Below are 25386 nucleotides of genomic sequence, written 5' to 3' on the forward strand. Positions count from 1 at the left end.
TGTCATTGACATGGATCCCCAAGTACTTGTAGGGGTAGACCACCTCTACATCCACTCCCTGAATAGTGATTGGGCATAGAGACTGTTTGGTGCGGTGAAAGTCAATAACCAGTTCTTTTGTTTTGCTGATATTAAGCTGCAGATCTGCACCAAGAAACAAACTTCTCTACCTAACTCCTGTCACATCCCCCTTTATCAATACACCCCATAAGTGCAAAGTCATTTGAGAATTTCTGCAAATGACATGACCTGGTGTTATAGTTGGAGGTGTACAGAGTAAAGAGAAAAGGAAACAGGACTGTTCCTTGTGGTACTCCAGTGTTGCTCACATCCGTATCAGAAACAGTTCTTGAGTCTCACAAACTGCGGTTTCCACGACAGATAGTCCATTATCCAGGACCCCATAGGCTCATCCATCTTCATATCTCTGAGTTTTCCATTAACAGGAATCCTTGTGGAGCAGATAGATAATTGCATCCTCCACTCCAGTTCTTGTAAGATAGGCAGATTGCAGTGGGTATAGGTGGTCTACCACAAAAGAACTCGTATAGTCCAGGACTAGCCTGTCAAAGATCTTCATTAAGCACCTTGAGCATGGGAAAGGCACTATATAAATAAAATGTGTTATTATGATGTGAGACCTAAGTGCCACCGGTCTATAGTCATTAGGTGAAAAGGTGCCTGCCTTCATTGGAACAGGAACAATGCTGGATGTTTTCTGCAGCAGCGACGCTTTCTGGAGCCTTAGGGACAGACTGAACAGGTGACAGAGGACATTACAAAGTTGGTCAGCACAGGCCTTACGAACTCAAGGACTGACTCCATCTGGTGCCACAGCTTTTCCTTCCTAGCCTCCTCAGTTGTCTCTTTGCTTGATCTTCAATTATGAATAGCCCATCCAGATGGACAGAGGTGAACTCGTCACTGGCCATTCCAGTAGTAGCTGATGACATAGGGATGGTGTGGCGGAACTGGTCATTGGAAAAGTGGCAGTAGGAGGGAAAAATCTATGAAATAATTGGTTCAGGACATTAGCTTTGTCCACATCCCTTACTAGAACCTGAATCTGGATAGCTTGAGCCCAGTAATTATGCCCAGTCCATTCCAGGCATCCTTTAGGCGAATTAAAGTGAAAATCCTGCTTGCTGATTCTTATAGTAGTATTTCAAAACTGAAGTGTTCTACCTTTTCTGCTTTTGCTGTGTTTCAATTAAAGACCCTGATGAACTGAACATATTTGTGAAAACCAGAACCATTAATTTTATTTCTGAATAAATTCCAGTTCTGCCTCTGTACCTTTGCATTGCCATGCTCTCCCTTTCAGGAGGCCCAACACAGTGCCCTGCTTGCTTTCTTCATTGAAACCTTCACTAATAACATGTTCAGATTAGAACATTAGAATATTCTAGATGAGAACAGGCCATTCAGCCCAACAAAGCTCGCCAGTCCTATCCACTTATTTCTTCCAAAAAAACATCAAGTCAAGTTTTGAAAGTCCCCAACTTCTTACTGTCTACCACACTACTTGGTAGCTTATTCCAAGTGTCTATCATTCTTTGTGTAAAGAAAAACTTCCTAATGTTTGTGCAAAATTTACCCTTAATAAGTTTCCAACTGTGTCCCCGTGTTCTTGATGAACTTATTTTAAAATAACAGTCTCGATCCACTGTACTAATTCTCTTCATAATTTTAAACACTTCAATCATGTCACCTTTTAATCTTCTTTTGCTTAAACTGTAAAGGCTCAGCTCTTTTAATCTTTCCTCATAATTCAACCCCTGTAGCCCTGGAATCAACCTAGTCTCTCTTCTCTGGACATTTTCTAGTGCTGCTATGTCCTTTTTGTAGCCTGGAGACCAAAAATGCACACAGTACTCCAGATGAGGCCTCACCAGTGCATTATAAAGGTTGAGCATAACCTCCTTGGACTTGTACTCCACACATCGTGCTATATAACCTAGCATTCTGTTAGCCTTCTTAATGGCTTCTGAACACTGTCGGGAAGTCGATAGCTTAGAGTCCACTATGACTCCTAAATCCTTCTCATAAGGTGTACTCTCAATTTTACGACTGCCCATTGTTTATTCAAACCTAACATTTTTACTTCCTATGTGTAATACTTTACTGACATTAAATTTCATCTGCCACAGATCTGCCCAAGCCTGTATGCTATCCAAGTCCTTCTGTAATGATATAACGGATTCCAAATTATCTGCTAATCCACCTATCTTGGTATCATCTGCAAACATAACCAGCTTGTTACTTATTTTCATATCTAAATCATTTATATATATTAAAAATAGCAGCAGCCCTAGCACTGACCCCTGTGGAACACCACTCTTAACATCGGCCAGATCTGATGAGGTTCGTCGCACCATCACCCTCTGCTTCCTGTGTCTGAGCCAATTCTGCACCCATCTAAAAACATCACCCTGAACTCCCACTTCTTTTAGTTTGATTTGATTGTCATAGACAGAGACTCTACAGAAGGTGCATGTTTCAAAAGCCATATCAGTTTGAGTGGTTTTGTGATTAGTTTGGCTAACCTGTGGATAAAATGCTTTGCTGCAGATAAGACTTAATCCATAATTAGTATGCCAATATGTTTCATGCATTAATGGGCTATGCGGATATTTTTTGCTTTACAGTATTTACATTTTGTACACCTAGATTTAGCTAGCATGTAGCCATACATATAGATAGATAGATAGATAGATAGATAGATAGATAGATAGATAGATAGATAGATAGATATAAACACAACAGAAAAACTTTTATGCAACCAAGAACATTTCATTAATAAGAGATGAAAGAATAAGTATGCATGGAAAATGTGTTTTTCAATTAGGCAACTTTTTCTATGAAATACTGTATTTGAAAATGTTAAAAAAAGGAGAAGCCACTAACGCTGCTTGCTCATTGACGGTCTATCTCTTACATCTAAGTACTACTTGTTAGAATTTTCCTAGCCATCCTGACTTTGGACTTTTTTCTATGAAGCAAGCAATCTGGTATAGCTGGAGGGCCAAGCACTCTGCAGTTTACAAGAAACATGCCGGCGATCTGTTTTTTGCCTTCCTGTGCAATAACTGCTGCATTTTTCAACTTAAATCATCATTAAGCATCAAGCTAAGTGCTGTTTTTCTCTCCACTCACCGTGTTAACCCATGTCATAAACTGACCCGACTTTAACTTGTATAGGCACTTCACATTACTTAGGGTTACGCCTTGAATTTAATACTATTATAATGTAAAAGTTAGAGGTTTGTATAGGGTAATGTGTACAGTGAAATTCTTACATGCCTGTGCTTATTAACATGCAACTTGTTGGCATTCTCTGGCAAAAAGATGAGTGAGTATAACTACCTTTAAAGTGAGAATGAATCCAAAGAGATGCAGCACTGCAGGTTTCATCCCAACCATCTTCTTAATGTGGAAGTGATTCATGCTGTTAATGATATATGCCATTTAATTGGAAAACATCATCTATCCTTTATTCTGCAACAGTATTTTATATATTGTCTTCATTTTGTGAAACCTTTTGATGAATGGAAGATTCCAAAGGTCAGAAATCTAGTGTAGAATCAAAAAGAAAACAAGGCAAGAAACAACAGTGAGGATACACTTTATGCACAGGGAAACGTTAGCACCACCATTTCACCTAGTGGCCCGGCTTTAGAAAGCTTAGAATCCAAGTGATGAATGTGCTGCCAGACGCCACACAAAGGAACTCCCAACCAGTGTCTATATTTTACTCTACTGACTCAAAGCAACTAAATATTTTCTTAGTGCCTCAGTGTCTAAGCTTTTTTTTTCACTTAAGAAACATAGCAAAAGTTAGACCTCTTATATCATCGAAAGATGCAGAGAAATTAGTTCACACGTTTGTTTTCAGTCGGCTAGATTACTGTAACGCACTCTTCTCAGGACTACCCAAAAAAGACATAAATCGTTTGCAACTAGTGCAGAATGCAGCTGCTAGAATCCTTACCAGGAAAAGAAAATCCGAACAAATTTCTCCAGTTTTGATGTCACTACACTGGTTACCTGTGTCTTTCAGAATTGACTTTAAAATTCTGCTTATGGTTTATAAAGCCTTAAATAATCTCGCTCCATCTTATATATCGGAATGTCTGACACCTTATATTCCAAATCGCAACCTCAGATCCTCAACTGAGTGTCTCCTTAGAATTCCAAGAGCAAAACTTAAAAGAAGTGGTGAGGCGGCCTTCTGCTGTTATGCACCTAAAATCTGGAATAGCCTGCCAGTAGGAATTCGCCAGGCTAATACAGTGGAGCACTTTAAAAAACTGCTGAAAACACATTACTTTAACATGGCCTTCTCATAACTTCACTGTAATTTAATCCTGATACTCTGTATATCCAATTCATTATAATAACTATTCATTCAAAATCTGTACTAACCCTACTCTCTCTTCTGTTTCCTTTTCCGGTATCCTTTTGGTGGTGGCTTGTGCCACCACCCTCTACTCTAAGTACCATGATGTTCCAACAATGATAGATGGATTAAAAGCCAGAAGTCTGTATGACCATCAGCATCAAGTGACTCAGTGAGAACCCAAACTACAAAGAGGACTATTTCATTTATGTTAGGTAGAATGCCCAGAGGGGACTGGGCGGTCTCGTGGCCTGGAACCCCTACAGATTTTATTTTTTTCTCCAGCCGTCTGGATTTTTTTTTTTGTTTTTTCTGTCCACCCTGGCCATCGGACCTTACTCCTTTCTATGTTAACTAATGTTATCTTATTTTAATGTTGTATTTTGTCTTTTATTTTTCTTTTCTTCATTATGTAAAGTACTTTGAGCTACTTTTTGTATGAAAATGTGCTATATAAATAAATGTTGTTGTTGTTGTTGTAAGCTCTTCACTCCCATTTTTTTGTGAAATTGTCTTTAGACAAAAGAGAATGGCGAGATGTGAATGGTATCAAGTTAGCAGCTATACTATAGGGTGCATTCTTATTTGAACCTCATTGTTAAATGGAAGTGTTGAATAGGAAAAATACAGCAACTCGGTCTTAACAAGAAAGAATCTGCAAAGTGAATAAACCCCATTCCCTGAAAATTGTCATATTAATGATTGTTCCTCTAAATTTCACAGGCTGCTGAGAATGTCTAAAAGTGAAGGTAGAATGTAGAAATATATCATCTTCTGAAATGCAGTATTCCACCAACAGTAAAACAGAGTACTAATTAAGAAATCAGTTAAAATGAATACCTTCAGTCACTGTGGTCCTTAAGGCTATGAGACTGAGAACCATGGTGTAATTATATTTTTTTAAACTTACTGCTGTTTTTCAGTCATGTTTGTGTTTTTTTAAAGGGCTTTGTGCTATTCTGGCTCCCAAAAAAGCAAGCACAGACAGGCGCTGTCAGATCCTTGCCAAGACATAACTGAGGTTTATCTTCCTGGAACCAGAAAGTGTGTCTACAGTTGGACATGTCAAATGGGAAAGCAAAAAACTAGCAACTCTAACTGAAGATCCCCTCCATTCTCACACCATACAAGTCCACCACGTTGGTAAGCTTGTCATTGTCTTGTGGCGTCTTGTTGGTGTCGTCTGTGTGTGAGGTTTTTTCCATTGGGCCGAGGCTCCCAGGAGTTGTTTTATAATGAGATGTCCCACCCGCTCTTTTTTAGGGCAGGCAGTGTGGTGTTGGTAGTTAAGGCTTTGGAGTTCAAACCATGAGGTTGTGGGTTCTAATCCTACACTCTGTGACCGCCTGTGCTCCAATTGGAAAGCCAAAACGAATTGTAACCAATTGTATCATAAATGTTGTAAGTTGCCTTGGATAAAGGTGTCAGCCAAATAAGTAAATGTAAATGGTAAGCTCCTTACTTGTGGGTTACTCAGCTGTGAGCACTTAGACATACAGTCAGCTCCTCTCATCCACCATTTAGTGTTGGGTTCAGGAGTTTTAGTGTAGGCCCCATTGTTCTTACCCATTTTGAAATTAGGTATAAATGATCCAAAAGTATTGTGTGAAACAGTCCTGATGATATAGGAAATAAAAGTCATAATATGAACATTCACTGTCACTTTTATAGACTAACCTCTCGAATCCTATTACACAGAACTCCAATAATGCTTTGCACTTAGTAATGACATCTGTTTTTTTTATTGTCACACCAATCCTTGCTAGCAATAATGCACCCCACAAACATGAGATCCTGAAAACTACTTGTGAGAAACCTTCAGATACTGGACTTTCTGCTATCCACACCAAACACATTTGCCAACTTTTCAGTTTGTTAGGTTCACTTTACGATGAGCCACTGTACGTGTCTGTCTGCGTCTCAGAAGTGGGCCACCAGACGTGTTGTTCTCCTGTTTGCTTTTATTTAGTTTTTATGCCATGTTATTCCTTTTTCTGAAAGCCTTCTGTGACCGCTAAGTAATAACAATAATTAAAACATCACCTAATAACAAGAGATGTCATACAGTAGTAAGGTTGAACCTGGAGGACTGGATGCGTAGTGCATTCTTACTTTATAATGACTCTCCTTATTTCTCTTTCATCAGGTTAAAAAATGGCTGAAATGCAGGTACTTTTAGAACTGTGTTTTCCCAGTCCTGTTGCTGGCTTTCAACCTGACCAGTTTCTTATTCAGAGGCCATTTCATCCCACGAGTTGGAGGCTGTTGTTGAGTGCAGGGTCACCCATTTCCTGCTTTCACTCAAAGACTTGACATAATCACAATTGATTCCTTTTTATGTCTAAATTAAATCTGTAAATTCATGAATATCCAATGCTGTGTTTGAATTCTGTAGAACATTCTTGAATTTACGTGTGCTTATTTATTGCTTGGTTGTTGGACTCTCTACATAAAATTACGGAATGCTTTGCGCGCTATAAATGGTTAAGTGTGCTCTTTCAAAATTCAACTCCGACTATTCTTATTAAGTGCGTCACGACTTAAAGGATAAGTTCAGTATTTTTCAAGTCACACTTATTTCTTTACACTCATGGTATACTGTATATTAATTTGCCACATGAAATTGTGTTTTAAAGCAAACACTTTTTAATAAATATTTAAAAATACCTTGCCTGCTTTTGCACTTTAAAATATAGGTGAAGGGTACTGGGGTCTAAAAAGAAAAGAAAAGCCTTAAACTCACTGATAACGTCCATTTTGAAGCCAAGAGGGTTATCGACTATTGATTTGTTTCTTGAGATTGTACACAGATATGCAAACCAGCACATCAATGTCATGGTTGGAAGGAAAAAAGCAAAACATTTTGGTGAGACTCAGACAATTTTAAAAGGAGACTGGGTGGGCATTTAACTTCACTACTCATCATTCCCCAGCATATACTTTTCACCTTGGCAGATCATCTCAAAGTGCTGTTATTGATGTTATTGAATGTTAATACCCAATACGAAATGTAGACAACTGTAGACAATAATCACTGAAAAAGTCACGCAATCACTCACAGTCTTCATACTTCCATTCATTTCAAGGTGTATGCCAGGAAAAATGGGGATGAATGTAATTTACTTTGCCGCAAGTATAGGACAGAATATTTTTGTATTAAGTATTACTGACGCATGTCCAGCACTCATTGTTAAAATAGGCAACCTTCCACAGTTAATTAAACACACTGACTGATATTAATCAGAGAATGTGCAAAATCCATGCTAATGTAACGCTCTGAATGAATGAATGCCCTGCACTCACATTCTGCCTATGTTAAAACATCTGTACCAAAATGAGTAAACTTTAGCCTAATTAAAGTTAAATGTGTACTTATAATGTCTGTTCTTGTCACTTGATTGATTGCTATGCATGTGCTCAACCTCTCTCTTATAAACCGTCTCTAGAATACCTAAGCACGCGTGTGCATGATGACACTGGCAGCAGCAAGAAATATTTTTGCAAAATAACACTATAAATAATTGAGAAATAATGTATTCCTTTTTTGTGAAATAATGCAGATTTGTTTTTGAATGGTGAGAATAAGCTTAAAATAAAAGTATTTCCTGTTTATTGTTGTTGAAACACAGAAAGCACATTTTCTTAAAGTCTCTGCTGCTTCAAACTGAACATATTCAGTAAGTTTCAAAGCTTTTGTTTTTGCATTTGAAAACCAGGTCTCTTTCAGTTCCATTTTAAAGTGCAAGAAGGCTAGGTATTTCTTAAAATTTGTAAAAAAAAAAAATTCTTCACTTAAGAACACAATTTCATGTGGCAAATTACTTTATGCCATGATCGTGAAGAAATTCTACTTAAACAATACAGAACTTTTCCCTTACTAGCCCATTGTCAGTATGTTTCAGGGTTAATGCATGCTGTGTTCTTTAACTCATATAGCTGGTATTATAAACTGCTCAAAAAAATTAAAGGAACACAGTGTCAGGCAGTAAGCACAGGGCCCACTAGAGGACATCGGGCCCTCAGGCCAACCTCATGAAGTCTGTTTCTGATTGTTTGGTCAGAGACATTCACACTTGTGGCCTGCTGGAGGTCATTTTGTAGTGCTCTGGCAGTGCTCATCCTGTTCCTCCTTGTCGAATGGAGCAGATACCAGTTCTGCTGATGGGTAAGGACCTTCTATGGCCCTGTCCAGGTCTCCTAGAGTAACTGCCTGTCTCCTGCAATCTCCACCATGCCCTTGAGACTGTGCTGGGGGACACAGCAAGCCTTCTGGCAATGGCATGTATTGATGTGCCATCCTGGAGACGTTGGACTACCTGTGCAACCTCTGTAGGGTCCAGGTATCGCCTCATGCTACCAGTAGTGACACTGACCATAGCCAAATGCAAAACTAGTGAAAAAACAGTCAGAAAAGATGAGGAGGGAAAAATGTCAGTGACCTCCACCTGTTAAACCATTCCTGTTTTGGGGGTTGTCTCGTTGTTGCCCCTCTAGTGCACCTGTTGTTAATTTCATTAACGCCAAAGCAACTGAAACTGATTAACAACCCCCTCTGCTACTTAACTGACCAGATCAATAGCCCAGAAGTTTCATTGACTTGATGCTATACTCTGTTTAAAAAGTGTTCCTTTAATTTTTTTGAGCAGTATGCATTCTGCATATTAAACCATCATCTGAGTTTGGAAAATGACTTCTGTGATGTTGCTTACCCTAAAAGTGTCTGATTAGAAGTTTGCATAAACTGTATGGCTCTGTCAGTGTTTATCATTCAAGTCATGCCAGAAAAACTAACCCCTTCCTCTTGCAGTGCAGTGTTAGGCCAAGTATACACATACTTTGTTATCTTCAGGAGCTCCTCAAAGTGTTCCTTCCATCTCTACACAACATCCTCAGTCCGGGTCAGTACTTCTCCACCCTTGCTGAGAACAGCCCACGTAAATTCTTGCCTTCCCTTTCTGAGTCACCTGATGGTTTGCCAGAACCTCTGAGCCCAATCAATACCCGCTTTCCATGGTCTCTCCGGACTTCTCCCATACCTGGATTTTTGCATCCCTAACCACCAAGGGCTGCAGCCATTTTAGCCTGTTGGTAATTCTGTGTTGCTTCGGGGGTCTACTGTGCTAACTATACACAGAAGGCCTCCTTTTTTAGCCTGATGGCATCCTTCACGTCTGATGTCCACCAATGGATCCTTAGCTCTGCCCCTCTATTCACCTGAGTGTACAGAACATACAACCACAGATCTGATGATACAATTATGAAATTGATCATTGATATTTAGCCAAAGATGCTCTGGTACCAAGTACACTTTATGAGCCATCTTATGTTCAAATATGGGGTTTGTTATGGGCAAACTATGCCCAGTACAGAAATCCAATAACAAAACACCACTCAGGTGTACATTAGGGAGTCCATTCCTCCTAATCATGCCCAGCCAGGCAGGGACTTAATAAGAAGCCCACTCCTGCTCGATGCCTTTCCCCCAGGCAATTCCAGAGTAAAGGAGAGTCCAGTGTCTTTTGAGGAGTTTGGTTTCAGAACCAAGAGAGTGGGTGGATGTGAACCCAACTACAGTATATCTAGTTGGTAGTGCCCCACCTCACCCACCAACTCTGACTCCTTTCCCACAAGAGAGGTGACATTCCATGTCCCAAGAGTCGGTTTTTGTGTGTCTGGGTTTCAATCCACCAAGGTCTCCACCTTTGACCGCTGCACAGATCACGTCACACCCAACCCCTATTCCTCCTGAAGGTGTTTTTCTACTTGCCTAATTAAATTCAGGGTCACCATCCTGGCTGTACTGCCACTACACGCGAGGATACAGTAAAACGCAGCGACACACTCTTTGGACAATGTGTGGTTAGCAAAGACTGAACAATTGTCTTTGGACGACATGGAACTTCCTAACAAAACACATCTTTGGACTTGCTAGACAAATGCTGTATCTGCTAACGGGAAATTCAGGGTAATGATTATTTCATACTGAAAAATAAATGTACAGTATACCTTAATGAAAGTAAAAATTGGGACCACATTTCCAACTTTTTTAAAATTAACTTTCATCTCTTTTTTTCCTTGTATTGTTTGAATGTTACAAGATATTACATTTGATGGGAACCTGTCAGCTCCACACAGAAGGAGGTCGATGTTTAATAACAGGCTTTGCAGGTTGTCTGTGAATCTTGAGGAGTACCAACTGTTTTATTTTGCTGTTCTTTATCCATATGCTCTCTTTTTGGTTTACTACTTTTCATCTCATGTCTTAGTTTAGCAAATCAACATTGTAGTTTTATGAATATCCTTAAAAATAAGTATTGGGTGTGCAAAACGATTTATTTCCCAGAGATAATGAACTGACATGTATAGAAATTAAAAAGTGTTAACTGCAAGTAGCCTGAGATGTTTAAAGGTGATAGCTGGGTTTCAGTCTGTGAGCACAAGATAATGAGATGGTGGAGTTAAATCTGCAGGCCCTGCCTGACTCTGCAATATAATGCTATTTTAGGAGCTCCACATTACTACACACCAGCCAGATCTGGGCAGTCCACTGTGCTATTTTTGCTGAATTCATGTAAAACAGGAGATCAATGAAGCATTAGAGGTTATAGTTTCTGATGTGCCACCAGCAGGGGGCATTCTTGTCCTTTTTATTTGCCACACAGCACTTTCATCTCCAGGGAGCTGTACTCCATCTTTAGACTGAACGAAGGGGTGGGGCTTTTGTTGAAGAAGAAGAAAAAGAAAAGAAACCAAAAGCACTGCACATATTTTTACTTTTAAATTCACTTTTATTATAAATAAATCTTCCCCTTGTAGAAACAGGAGAGTATTCATATCCGCAAGTGCACTGTTCTCCCAAGCAAACTAAAAAAAATATATATTAACAAAAAAAAAAAAATAATAATAATATTAACCCTTCCAGGTCTACCTACTACTAATGAATACTAACTGATTAACTGGAGAAAAAAAAAGCAGACCATATTGAAACCCTGAGCATCCCCTTTATTATAAAAGCCCCCTGCCCAACCACAACCCCAACCTCATATTTATATTTTTTTGGCTTGTACTTATAGGAAAGTAGGTGAGAACATTACAAACTAGGATGTGATAGTCACTCGCCAGAGCTACTACCCCGTCTTTAATTTGTAAACTTTGAAGTATAGTTTATAATGTAGCAGTGGGGCAAACATCTGGACTTTTAAAACAGTTTGTAGAAGGACACAATAAGTGGGGTCAGGCCAGGCCAAACATAGTCACGTGGTTAGCGACCAAAGAGGTCATCCTTAGGAGTTGCACAGAACACTGAACTGCATTTCAAACAAAACAAAAAAGAAAACACACACACACACACAAACTAACACAGTTCTCACGCCTTACACCATTATTGTCATCACATGCACAAATGAAACCTGAATACAGAAACAAGAATGGACTAAAACGTTGACCATGGGAGGGGGAGAGGTGGCCTGAAAGGGCATCACAGAGCCGGTCGCAGCAGTTGTGCTGAGTAGGACGGAGAGGCTCAGTAACCAGCTGCAATCACAAGAGTGTCAGGGGGTTCCTCTGCTCAACAGAGTGTTTTTTTTTTCCTTGAATCTCCTCGACTGCATTTCAGCACTTTGGGGCATACTGGCACTACCCATGATCAGGAGTTTAGCTTTCACTCTGATCGAAAAAAAAAAGAAATGAAAGAAAACACAAAGATGCTGGGACAATGGAAATGCTTTAGAGTAAGGAAAGCTGTTGGCCTCTCCAGACTCTGCTGGGACCCCTTTCGGGAGCTGGTGGTCATGTTTTCAGAGGATGCACTGAAGCAGCGGTATACACCAGTACATCTCGGCTGATGAAATGATAGGTTAAATGAGAATGCTGTAACATTCTTGTGACAGCCACGCTAAAACTAGCAGGGGCATACCAAGCCAATGCCGAGTATGCCCGTGTTGACACAACTGCCGCCTCTAGTCTATATTGCTTATGTTCTCAGAAATGCTTATAAGCCATTTGCAGTGGCCAGAGTCAGAATGAAATATTTTGTTGACAAAGCTAAAACTGCAGTGGAAACAAACTCACAGTGTGCAGTCTGGTGTTCCTCTGTAAAAGGACATACTGCATGTGTCCCCAGATCTACCCAACATGGAGATCGTGGAGCTTGGAATGAAAAAATCCACAACAATGGGTACACAGTTGAGAGGGAGAAAAACCATTTGGCCTCCAGTGTCACATTTTTAAAAAAAAAAGACTTTTTTGACATGGCTTCCAAAGGCAAGGTGGAGGACTTCATTGTTGTTATCACTATGACGGGGTGTGTGCAAGTCAGGCCCTGAGAGCAATGAACAAGGTTACTGCTGTTTACCAGAAAACTCACATAGGTGGAACCCGATTCTCGCTTCACAATTTGCAAAACGCCTTTTTCTTACTTAAGCCTTTATAGCAAATGGTCGTATCTATCAACCACACATACCGTTCAGTGGGTTTCACTTTGGCTCTTGCCAGTCAGTAGTAGTATACATACAGTATACTTTTTAATAACATTTATAATAAAAAAGGAAGCCCCACTCCCTCTCCCCCAAGGGAAAGAGATTTTCCACAGATAAGGCGAACTTATTGCATAGTAACATGAAACAATGCAGTCGTGTCACCACTGCAGTGACAGCCTGAGCCCTGTGGCAGTGATGTACCACACTGACAACTGGGCAATTCCTAAAGCAGTCACACCCCAGTAGTAAGCATTCCAAAGAACATCCTCATGCTTTGCCAACCAGACCAAGAGCATGTGTCCATCTCAAATCAAACAGTAGAATCGCACACATTTTAGATCGTCACCCATCTACAAGCTTGGTGTATGCACTGCGTTATCTGGCCACTCAATGTCTCGTTCTGCTAATGGCCTCTGCTTCAGATGGCAGCCAAAGGGTCAAGCGCCAGACACACAGAGCTCAGGGAAACCATCTAGCAAAAAGCACATTTTCATTTTCATTTTTTTTTTTACTGAAATTCATTAAGCGAAATTAGTTCTCGAGTTAAAAAAAATTGTAACGTACAGCACCAATCCTGTGGGGCAGGACAGGGGTTAACAAATTTTAATCCCAGCAAAGTGGTTAAGACAGTTGCCTCTTCACTTTTTGGGCAACCCGGCCCTCCCCACTTGTCTTTAAAGGCCTCTTTTGTAGCTCTCTCCACCAGTTATCAGCTGACAGAACTGTCCACCTCTACATCCCGCTCCAGTTCATCAGGAATTTCATCTGTGTTTCCCGAGTCGCTGCTTGCTACTGAACTGAAGGATGGTGAATTCCTGACAGAGAGAGACAGAGAGAGAGAGAGAGAAACAGAGATGAAAACAGTATGAGACATGGAAGGTAGAGGAACCGAAACCCAAATCAAGTTCTCATGTAGTTTACTCACACATCGAAGTAACAAGACATACACACTACCACCTTCTTTTCAGTAATTCAGCACATCCTTTGAAATCAGTTTGGCCTTTGTTATGTCATACCTGCCACCTGAGCGCTTGATAAGCCGTCGGCATGTTTCCATCTGCACATCTAGCCCTCGCTTCATGCTACACATCTCCATATATTCGTGGAGATGACGGTTCATGTCACTTTTGGCATTGGCAAGCTCCATCTGAGGAGAGATTATTCCAGAATTAGTAGTTATTATGTACAACACCCCCTGGTATAAGGAACTTCAACTCATTCTCAGTAATATTTTAATGCACTGAATCCACAAACAGTACCTCAATTTGGTCAATTGTCTCCTGGTATTCCTGCTCCCTCGTTTTAAAGAGTGATTCCGTTTCATCAATTAGATTTCCCAAATTTTCATCTTGTGAATTCTTAAAAGAGGTAAAAGAACATTAAAGTGAATTAAATCCCCAACAAATAAACAGCAGTGGAGCAATGGTTTGTTCAACAAGGAGTGTTGCCTTATATCTCCAGTACTCTGGGTTTGAATCCTGGCCTGGCTGTAGAGTGTGTGGAATGTGCAGGTTTTCCACATGTTCTGCATGGGGTTTTCAGGTATTCCAATTTTTTCCCCACATCCCAACCACATGCATGTTAGGTTAACTTGTGACTTTTAGTCCCCGTATAAGTGACGTGTGGTTGTGAATGTACCTTTGAAACCAGGGTTGTCCCTTGTCATGGTAGAGTGTGGCTGTCTGCAATTCTGAATTTGAACAAGGCAGATCCAGACAATGAATAGATGGATGGATATAGAAGACTTTCCATAAACTCCCTCTCACCAAGGGAGCCACATGGTACAAAAGGTTTTCCATACCTCTGCCTGAACATCGCAAGTGGCTCCTCCTGTAATGGCAGCCACCGTGTTGTAATTGGTGAAATCTTCCCAGAGCAGCAGCGTCTCCTCATTCTCCTCCCACGTCAGACTGTCACAGTCATCGTCAAAATCAAATGTCTCTCTCCTGGCAACAAAGGAAGAATCTGAACGAGTTCTGTGTTAGGAGAAAGGAAAGACACACATTTTCCACCACAGTGAGCACAGGAGACAAAGGCCCAGAACCACAGTTCCATCTCCAAGAGAAGCAGTGCTCATGCAATGCATAGAAAGAATAGCGTAACCCACAAAGTTAGGAACATGCAGCAGTCCGTTCTGAGTAGCAGGGAGGTGTGACTAACTTAAGCATGCAATCCCACACATTGAAAGGGAGGTTCTGTCCCAGAATCCTCTGCCTCATTCATACTTACAGCTGGTTTAGCATGCGCTTCATCTCGTCTGTTATATTCAGTGATCCTGGAAGGTCATCCTCAGAGTTGCATGTCGTCTCACCATCCATCTCTGAGCTGTCCTCATCGGATACTGGCTTACGATCCCTTTTCTTAGGGGCTGAGGTCATCTAGTTGAATGAAAGGAGTGAAGGACAGAGATAACATGTAATTCTCACCATATGTACATCAAGACCAGTCCTCTGACATAGCCTCTACATAGAAACTTTCCATCTGAAAGGTTCCCCAAACTCTAAAACAGCTAACGCTGTTGTCATAGAGCTGCACAGGATTGTCATATCAGTAGAAGGAAAGTGAACAACAGGTCCACTACCGTACGGTTTGTGGATTTCGGACAACACAGTTTACACCCTCCAAAAGGCACAGATCCTTTTCAAAGTCAAAGTCAAAGGTCAAAGCAAACTTTATTGTCATCTCAACCATATACAAGTATACAGACAGACAAAATTGTGAAGCTCAGGGTCCACAGTGTAACAACATGAAGTGCAATTAATAAATTAAAAATAAATTAAAATTTAAAATTAAAACACAAACAAGATAAGACATTGTACAAAGAAGTAGCAGCAATATTGACGTGTAGAAAGCAATATGAACATTAATGCAATGTATGGTATTTACAATCTAGATACATAAATATAGTAAATTGATATGTAATATATAATAAATAAATAAAAGATATAGATAATACAGAAATTATCAGTGTATGATAATAGTTGTTTAAGACGTGTAAACAATGACAGGTCAGAATGTTTCACAGCAGAAGGATATCAAGAATGTCAAAATACTTGAGATTTTCAGTTCTTTTCTACATGCACACTCGTCTTTGCAGGACAGTGGCTTGCATGTATAAAAGTTCTGTTTTTAAAGGTGGTTGAGGCCGTGTGGAAGATCGCAGGGGGCAGCATGGTGTTAAGGAGTCTAACAGCTTGGGGTAAAAACTCTCCTGCAGCCTGGCAGATCTGGCTCTGATGCTGCAGTATCTTCTCTTGGATGGCAGAAGTGGAAAAGTCCACGTGAGGGGTGTAAGGGGTCCTGCACAATGCTGCAGGCCTTGCGGACACTGCGTTTGTAAAATATTCACATGCCTGAGAACTACTCACAACAAGACACAAGTCTGCCTACCTGGAACATTTTGGACATGTCCTCAGAGTTGCGCTGCTGGGCCACATCGCACAGCTTTGCTGTGATGTCAATGCGTCTACAGATGTCCATGTCCACCTTCATGGCTTTCTCCTGGATTTTGGTGTCAAGGTCGGTTATTTGCTGAAAGAATAAGTAGAAGGCACATTGAGGTAAACCTTCAATAGTTAAAAGGTGAAGAATTCTTTTAGACGTACTTGGCCAAGTGACACTGACATTCTCTTGACTGCCAGAATTGTATCACTAGTAGTACTGTGCAGCACAATATTCATTTCTAAATGTTATCTTGATACAATGATAACAAAACAATCATAAAAAGCAAATGTCCCGTTGACCTAACTCATAACCATAATAACACATTTTTCATTTGTCATTATTTTTTTTTAATAGTTGTATTTCCACAGCTTCTAATAGTCACTAACTATGGGGGAGCCATCTTATCAACCTGGTGAAGAAAAGTGAAAAAATGAGCCAGAGTCTTCGAGTCTCAGTGTTTCTTAAACTATGGGTTGGATCATGGACATGTCTGTGATGGGTCATCATATTATCGTGTGGTAAAATTAACCAAGTTTGTCCAAGTGTGAATTCTGCATCGAGTGATAAACTGCCCGCTGTTTAGCATACTACTTGTTGTAATGCAGCATGTGCCACTGACCATCCTTCAGAGGTTTTGCTTCTGTGGCACTAAAATATAACAAGTATGGCCACCTTCTTTCTCACAACCAGTAAAACAATCAAACTGAGATGACAGCAAAGACACATACAAGAAAAGGGGCTAATGGAGGAAATGACAGGCGAGCTTGAGAGGTGAAGGATGCTAGTTTAAAATGTCGAAATGAAAATAGCAGGTGTGGCTCAAGGATGTGGTGGTTTTTGAGGTTTTCTAAGGGGTGAGGATAAATACAGTGCTGAGCCAGTGTTTTATGCTAAATGAAGTTTCAGTGGTCATAGACAATTGGTTGCTCCTCACTGCATGTTCATCTTTACACATACATTAAAACTAAATCTGCAACACTTCATATTAAGTTTAACACGTCTTGGTGAGGAAGCATTCCTTCTTATCACACTATTTTAAAGTAGTCTGATAAATACCAATCTACTAGTAGTGTGTAAGACGTGTTTGTTAGATCACAAGAGCACCAGAAAATATTAAAAGGGTGAGGCAAGCAGTAGACGTTCAGCACGATGTTAGTCAGTAGAGTTAAACATTTCAAACTGGACGGTTCACTGAATTATTCAGCAAGACTTATCCTATCACCCGTATAAAGTACACATTGTGTAAATATTTTTAGGAATAATTTAGCTTTTTTTTCCGGTTAACTGAGCTGTTAAATGGAATAATGAGTAAGGTAAACTATTTGCAAACTCATTTAGGAAAATTATGTTAATGTTAAAGGTGGAGCTCATTTGAGAAATGTTTTTTTTATGTTGTTTAAGACAAGGTAAATAAGCTGCATTGATGAATTAATTTTAACGGCTTCATTCCTTAAGTGGTGCCATGAGTCAAATGACAAAGTTAAGTGACCATTCATACTACACGACTTCAAAAATCATCATATCCTCGCACTACACCCCAAAAAAGTCTCTCTCAGCTTCACTAAACCATAAACTAAGCATTTCCACTGGCAGTGAAACATCTCAGAAATCTGTTGTTGTGTTGAATGATAATAGTTGTTTTAGGTTCCAACTCCAGGTGCTCTGTAGGGAGTTTGCTTGTTCTCCCCATGTCTGTGTGGGTTTCTTCCCAATGTCCAAAGGTTAAGTGGATTGGCCCTGTTGAATTGTCCCTCGCCTGTGTGTATGTGTGAGTGTGTGTTTGTTATTATTTACAAGAACAAGAAAATACGAACACATAACTCCAGTTCTTAAATCCTTACACTGGCTCCCGGTTAAGTTTAGGGCAGATTTCAAAATCCTTCTTTTAACATATAAAGCATTAAATGGCCAAGGTCCGGCTTACTTGTCTGAACTTATCATGACTTACAAACCAGAGCGCACATTAAGATCTCAAGATGCTGGTCTGCTTATGGTTCCAAGGATTAATAAAATAACAATGAGAGGTCGAGCTTTTAGTTACAGGGCCCCTAAACTGTGGAATGGTCTGCCTGCTACTATAAGAGACGCCCCTTCGGTCTCAGCTTTTAAATCCCGGCTGAAGACTCACTACTTCAGTTTAGCATATCCTGACTAGAGCTGCTGATTAACTGTACAGACTGCATCTCTGTTGTTTGTCATTAGCACTAAAACATAAGTAACATGATGTGAATAAAGTATCTATCTATCTATCTATCTATCTATCTATCTAGTTAGAATCCATATTACTAACCGAGAATAAACCGGATATGGACGCAGGGACACGGCGATGGGACCATGAGACGTACTGCGCAGGTGCACGTCTCACCGCAGGCGAAGTCGTATCCACCGCGAACGAAGGAGTCACGGCCCAAGAACGAAAGAGCTCAACTAACGTGAATGAGAAATGAAGCGACAACGCGCCCATAGCTACCACTAACGACACAACCACACACAAAAGAGGATTCTGCGCTGCACTCCAGTGTCAAACGTGAGAGGCTACGGAGGCCCCACAGGTCCACAAAGATAGTACGAAAGGCGCAGGCGTCACCGCCATATTGTGAGTGGCACTACTGCGGAGTGAAGTTAGAATAATGTGCTGCTTGGGATTGTACAAACCGCTGAATGTTTTACACCAAATTCAAACACAATACAGCTCAAAGATACAAACACAAGCCCACCTGGATAAGATCAATGAACGCAGGCGCCTACAACGCACGTCTGAAACTGCGGAAGCAAAGCAGGCACGGGTTCAAAACGAAAGACCACAACTGACGGAGATAAATAATCTCTTTCAAATCTATTTCGGGTTACCCAAGACCAGGGGTTGGCGAGCGAAGTGAGCAGGGGGCGGAGCCCCCTAGTTGGATACTAACCCTCACCTATTCTGTTTCTCTTCTCGGTACTCAAATGTGGCACTTGGTGCCACGGCCCACCTACCAAGTTGTTTTGCCTGCCTAAGGTAAAGTCATCCCTGATGGAGGATCGCAGGAATCGTGAGAAAGAGGGGTCCTTTCATCGGATTGGCTGGCCCAACACTGTTTCAGCCGTGGAATGGCCAAATGGGGGAAGCAGCTTGATGGTTGAGGTCTCCAGGAGTCTAAAATTATCCAAATCTTATTATGTGATATCATCTACTGTTAAATTCTGCTCTGTACTTCTAAAAAAATTTTAATTTTTTATTGAGGATTTGTTCTGTTCTGTGTATTGTATTGTATTGACCCCCTTCTTTTGACACCCACTGCACGCCCAACCTACCTGGAAAGGGGTCTCTCTTTGAACTGCCTTTCCCAAGGTTTCTTCCATTTTTCCCCTACTAGGTTTTTTTGGGAGTTTTTCCTTGTCTTCTTAGAGAGTCAAGGCTGGGGGGCTGTCAAGAGGCAGGGCCTGTTAAAGCCCATTGTGGCACTTCCTGTGTGATTTTGGGCTATACAAAAATAAACTGTATTGTATTGTATTGTATTGTATTGTTTGTGAGTGTGTGTTTGTGTGTGTCGTTCTTGCCTTGCACCCTATGGTTACTGTGATAGGCTGCAGCTGCCCCATCACCCTACTCTGAATAAATAGATCTGGAATATGGATAAAGAGAGTATTGATTTAATAATATGTTTGTCTCTCACTTCTCTCTTTTAGAATTATTCATGTGAGAAAATATGCCTGAAAGCAAACAAAAACATTTACTTTTTTATTATATGGCCATTGTTATTTGTCTCTTTATGACTCAGTTACTACTATATTCTTGGGTGCCAGTATGGTACAATACCGATTTTCTAATTTGGGTCCTCAAATTAAAAGGTTTAAGCACCCTTGTTCTAAATCTTTAATGGCCACCATCATTATGTACTGGAATTGAACTAACATGGAAAGTGTCGAAGAGCAAACAGCACTATCGTGAAAACTGTTTTCTAAATTCAGATTTGTTGATACAGTCTACTGAAAAAAGATGGTGAAGGTCAGTGTAAAGTATCCTAAACTTTGTGGCCAAACATTAAAAAGCTCTAAAGGACTGAAAAGGCTGCTATGTTTCTCTCTTTCAATCTAAAGAGTAAGGGTTGGGGGGCTGTCTTGGACTCCATCAAAGTCAGGGTAATCAACGGACCCCCAAGCTGAACCTTACTATAGGATAACTAAACCAAAGAGAATAGAAGAAAACAGGTTGGAATGGGGGTGGGGGTTTGCATTTTCTGGAATTAGTTAGCTACCAGGAAATCATTTAAAAAACAGAGCCAAGACTTATTTTAAAAGAATGCATTGAGGGAAGCTGACGTGGCCTGTGTGTGGAGAGCTGATGCTCCCCACTGCCAAATAAGGCAGAGCGACAGTAGTGCTGGAATCTGTTCTTCCCTCAGTAACGGCAGTACTGGCATCTCATTCACAACCAGGAGCAGACAGCCTGATGTCACACAGTGTCACGTGGGAAACATTCTTAATTGCACATTAGCCAGGTCTGAGTCACTGGCCTAGAGAGTTAAAAAAATGGAAGCAGAAGAGCCAGAAACACACAGTATGCACAAAGGTCAGGAGCTAAGGGGCAGGAGACTGTTATCTTTACAGCAAAGGGACCTGACTCACTGGTGGCAGGGGTAGGTGGAAGGAAAACATGCCAAGACAGAAGCACAAAAAGTGAGTCAGATTCTGAAGAACAAATGCAGTTCTTCACATCAGGCGCGAGCTAACACTGCAGAGAGGAAGATAGGGTGGTCTCATTTCCTCAAGGGAAACAAAACATACAGTTGTGACGTCCCATCCTGCTATTATGGTGTGGAGAGGGCCCAAGGACCCCCCCCCCTCCTTTCTAAAAATAAAAACACATGGTCTTGGGGGCAGAAATAGTTCCATCTGCTACTCCATTCTGTTAGACAGGTGGTCCCATCAGCTGTTTACCGACTGTTACATGCCGCTTCCATCACTGTACTTAGACGTTCATCATAGCAGCATGGAGGCACACATAACACTCACACACATATTCACACATGACCAGCAATCAGGCTACCTTCTATGAGTTCACAATAAAAACTGCAGGGCTCTGCAAAAACCTTTATGAACACAGGGAGAACATGCACACCCCACACACAGGGACCAGGCTGGAATATGTACTCAGATCTTCATAGCTGTGAGGCACCAGTGTGCCAGTGCACCTGCTCCTGTTAAATTTGTCCATAACAGACTCGGAACATCCAGTGTGGCTGTGGACCTTGGACTTTGTGTCCAGCATCAATTGCTTATGAGCCCAATACTCACGTCTGACATGAGGCTTTTGAAGACGACAAGCTCAGCCTTTAGTCGCTCTACTTTCTCACTCAGCTCATCCTGGATGACCTCTGATTCCTGGGCATTCTGGAGAAAACCAAGAAAAAACATAACACTGTATACAATTGTTGCAACACTGAGATTCCGTCCAATTCCTTTCCAGTCAGTCAGCTTCTGTAGACAGTCTGCCGTGATTAGCCATCTGTACCCATCCACTAAGAGAACAACAAACAGATGGGTACGGTTTAAGGCCCAAAGGCAGACACTCACCTCCTGAAGAGTCTGCACCAAGACATTCATCTGCTCACTCCGGGCGACTTCTTCTTCCCATCTGAAAGAGAAAGTGAGATCAGCTTAAATTTCTAGAATGCCAGTAGTAGCAAAGTAGACCATCATGAGTCACAACCATCATGCAGGAATGAGAGAGCTGTTTAAGAGCACAGGGTGACACTAAAATCTTTTGTTGGGGTAATACTGGACTTGGAGCCATCCCAGCACGTTGCTCCTCCCAGGACCAAACACTCTGTAGGAACAGACAATACTGCTCAAGGACAAAGGTCAGCAGCAAGGGCCAGAGCCTCTGACTGTAAGTTCAAGTAAATAATTATGACCTGAACCAGGAAGGAGCATACTTTGTTTCAGATGCAGTTGCCAAAAAAGTTAGCCAACTAAGGGTAAATAGTCAAAGAGCACTGTGCCACAGGCAAGGGGTAAACACCATTTTTGATTTGAGGGTTTAAATGGCAGTGGCATAGAGTCTCAAACCATGACCCTGATAGTGAAAGGTAATTAATTATCTAGAAAGTGAGAATTCTAATATTCACTGTGGACAATCCTTAAGAAGTCATTACATTCACTCATTTGTCTGACGCCTTTATCCAAGGCGACTTACAACATTTATGATACAATGGGTTATATTTCTTTTGGTTTTCCAATTAGAGCACGGGCAGGTCAAGTGACTTCCTCAGGGTCACACAGTGTCAGTAGTAGGATTTGAACCCACAACCTCAGGGTTTGAAGTCCAAAGCCCTAACCAATACACCAAACTGCATTACTATCCCCAGCCTCTGAAAATACACTGCCTGGCCAAAAAAAGTCGCCACCAAAAAAAAAAAAAAAGGTCACACACTCTAATATTTCGTTGGACCGCATTTAGCTTTGATTACGGCACGCATTCGCTGTGGCATTGTTTCAATAAGCTTCTGCAATGTCACAAGATTTAGTTCCATCCAGTGTTGCATTAATTTTTCACCAAGATCTTGCATGATGGGTGCGTCACTTCATCTGCCTCTCTTCTTACCCTGATCACTCTGGAACGGTGAATCTGGACTCATCAGACCACATGACCTTCTTCCATTGCTCCAGAGTCCAATCTTTATGCTCCCTAGCAAACTGAAGCCTTTTTATCCGGTTTGCCTCACTGATTAGTGGTTTTCTTACGGCTACACAGCTGTTCAGTCCCCATCTCTTGAGTTCCCTTCACATTGTGCGTGTGGAAATGCTCTTACTTTTCACTATTAAACATAGACCTGAGTTCTACTGCTGTTTTTCTTCGATTTGATTTCACCAAACGTTTAAGTGATCGCCGATCACGATCATTCAGGATTTTTTTCTGGCCACATTACTTCCTCGAAGATGATGGGTCCCCACTATCCTTCCAGTTTTTAATAATGCGTTGGACAGTTCTTAACCCAATTTTAGTAGTTTCTGCAATCCCCTTAGATGTTTTCTCTGCTTGATGCATGCCAATGATTTGACCCTTCTCAAACAGACTAACATCTTTTCCACGACCACGAGATGTGTCTTTCGACATGGTTGTTTAAGAAATGAGAAGCAACTCATTGCACCAGTTGGGGTTAAATAACTTGTTGCCAGCTGAAAGATAATTGCCCATGCAATAATTATCCAATAGGAGGCTCGTACCTATTTGCTTAGTTAAATCCAGGTGGCGACTTTTTTTTTGGCCAGGCAGTGTATATTAGTAGGCTATTTAAAAGGTGTTATAGTCACAAAAATCTAAAGAGCTTATTTTTATTTTATTACTAACAAGCATAATCTGTATGCAGTGTGATATAACCACAAAGAAATTCTTAAACTAGGATTCAGACTTCAGACCTGGCACCATGGAGCTGTGATGTGCTACTGTGCCACCCTCAATTTAAGCAAAATTGACAAAACCTACTGCATCCTGTGCCTCCATTGGCCGCATTTGTGCAGAATGCACAGGCTGCCAAAACCACACTCTGCAGTCATATCACTATGGCAACAGCAAACAGAGCAATAACATTGGAAATCTCTGCCCCGACACAGCAGCAATAAATGTGGCACCCAGGTTTCACTTCCTCATGGAGAGGAGGTAGATTCACTTCTTTAAATTAGAGGGCAGTAGTCTGAAACAGATGAATTCCCCCATGTCCTTAGCAGGTCAGTGCTTCTCAAGAGTACTTTAAGAAATTCCAGACATTCTCCACAGCGCAACTCCCTGTGCTCAGACACAAAAGGCATGGCCCCCAGGGCAGGGGTTTTCAATTCTGCCGTGACTGGGGCGGCTTAGTGCATACATCTGGCCAGTGCTGCTCAGACCGGTCAATGCCATACACTCCTCACTCACATCGCTCTAGCTGTAGCCCCCATTTTGTGAATTAAATGTCTCTCTCTTTCTCTTACCCAAAGCTCCTGAGTAAGCCCAGGAGCTTTGGACAAGACGCTCCATCTGGATGTGATTTTACGCATAAACGATTAAATTGGAATGGGAACTTACAGTGTTTGGAAGCTGGCTAGATTAAATAGGCATTTTACTGTCAATTCAGAGTGCAGCAGCAGCAGCAGCTTCCAGCAACCAGCTCTACTGACAAAAGTGTCATCCAAGTCCTTGTCAGTGCAGTCCTAAGATTTCCAGTCAGGGTTAGCAGCTGGGGTCAGTGGGACAGTCTGTCTCGTCAGCTCTGGTTCCTTGGTTGATTTATCCAGGGAAGCTTGACCTGCCTGAGGAGGAAAAGCCTCGCAGTCTGGTGCACCTGGTTTGCCTTGTGGGTTATGTTCGGCGCCATGCCACATACATCCTGTTTAATGCTCACCGAGTGACCTCAGAGGTTTAATTTAGAGGCGGCAGTCATTGCTCCCAGCTGCCCTTTAAATTTCCATTTGGCAGAGCAAGCCAGTTTGCCAGTGGCATCTCGGTGCAAAAAATATTCACAGGCCAGTTATGGGCAGCCGTGATGTGGGTGAATCAATGCTCACAAGTACAAAATCACAAACCAGGAACCTGGCCCGCTCATGCAGTGCTTTAAGATAAAGAATAACATTATTCTTGATGCCAGGACGATATAAAGTAGTGCTGGATTTGAATCAGGAGTCTTGCATATCATTCTCAGCCTTTTGCCACAAGACTTGCATCCTCAATAAGACCTTATGTTCGGTAAAAGCAGGTTTAAAAATGGATGGATAGATCTTTCTCAGAGTGGGACAGTCAGTTTTTAGATCTACTTTGCTGTTGCAAAATTAACCCAAAAGAAAAATAGACAAGGGGGTTGCTCAAAGTGTTTAAACTGATGGTTACCAACATGTAGTGAATGCCATTCTTCTCCAATAAACCTTTAAATACCATATATCACAGAAAATCCACCACACTCAGCTTTATGACTAGGAATGGCACTTTATCAGTTCACTTGATGACAAATGAAAAGGGGAGAGAAAAGCCTCTCCGGCACTGACAGAGTGAAGGCTGTGTAGTCCTGCTGCCAACTACTATGCACCCACCACTTGCTTTATGCATCCTTA

General features: G+C 41.2%; 1 protein-coding gene across 2 annotated transcripts in view; it reads right to left on the bottom strand.

The window, feature by feature from the left end:
- Positions 1-11166: 11166 nt before the first annotated feature.
- iffo2b (intermediate filament family orphan 2b) overlaps positions 11167-25386 on the bottom strand; it is a 28768-nt gene continuing 14548 nt past the window's right edge. The window contains exons 2-9 of one of the 2 annotated variants that reach the window (XM_028807428.2): positions 21877-21937; positions 21598-21693; positions 16267-16407; positions 15106-15254; positions 14678-14822; positions 14136-14234; positions 13893-14023; positions 11167-13691 (exon numbers count right to left, since the gene is read on the bottom strand). In XM_028807428.2, the coding sequence (XP_028663261.1) occupies positions 13586-13691; positions 13893-14023; positions 14136-14234; positions 14678-14822; positions 15106-15254; positions 16267-16407; positions 21598-21693; positions 21877-21937 (928 nt within the window). In that variant the 3' untranslated portion in view covers positions 11167-13585. Of the gene's footprint in view, positions 13692-13892; positions 14024-14135; positions 14235-14677; positions 14853-15105; positions 15255-16266; positions 16408-21597; positions 21694-21876; positions 21938-25386 lie in introns of both variants that reach the window. The other variant, XM_028807427.2, reaches the window with a different exon arrangement.

Source organism: Erpetoichthys calabaricus, chromosome 8, assembly GCF_900747795.2.
Source record: "Erpetoichthys calabaricus chromosome 8, fErpCal1.3, whole genome shotgun sequence".
NCBI classification, from domain to species: Eukaryota; Metazoa; Chordata; class Cladistia; order Polypteriformes; family Polypteridae; genus Erpetoichthys; species Erpetoichthys calabaricus.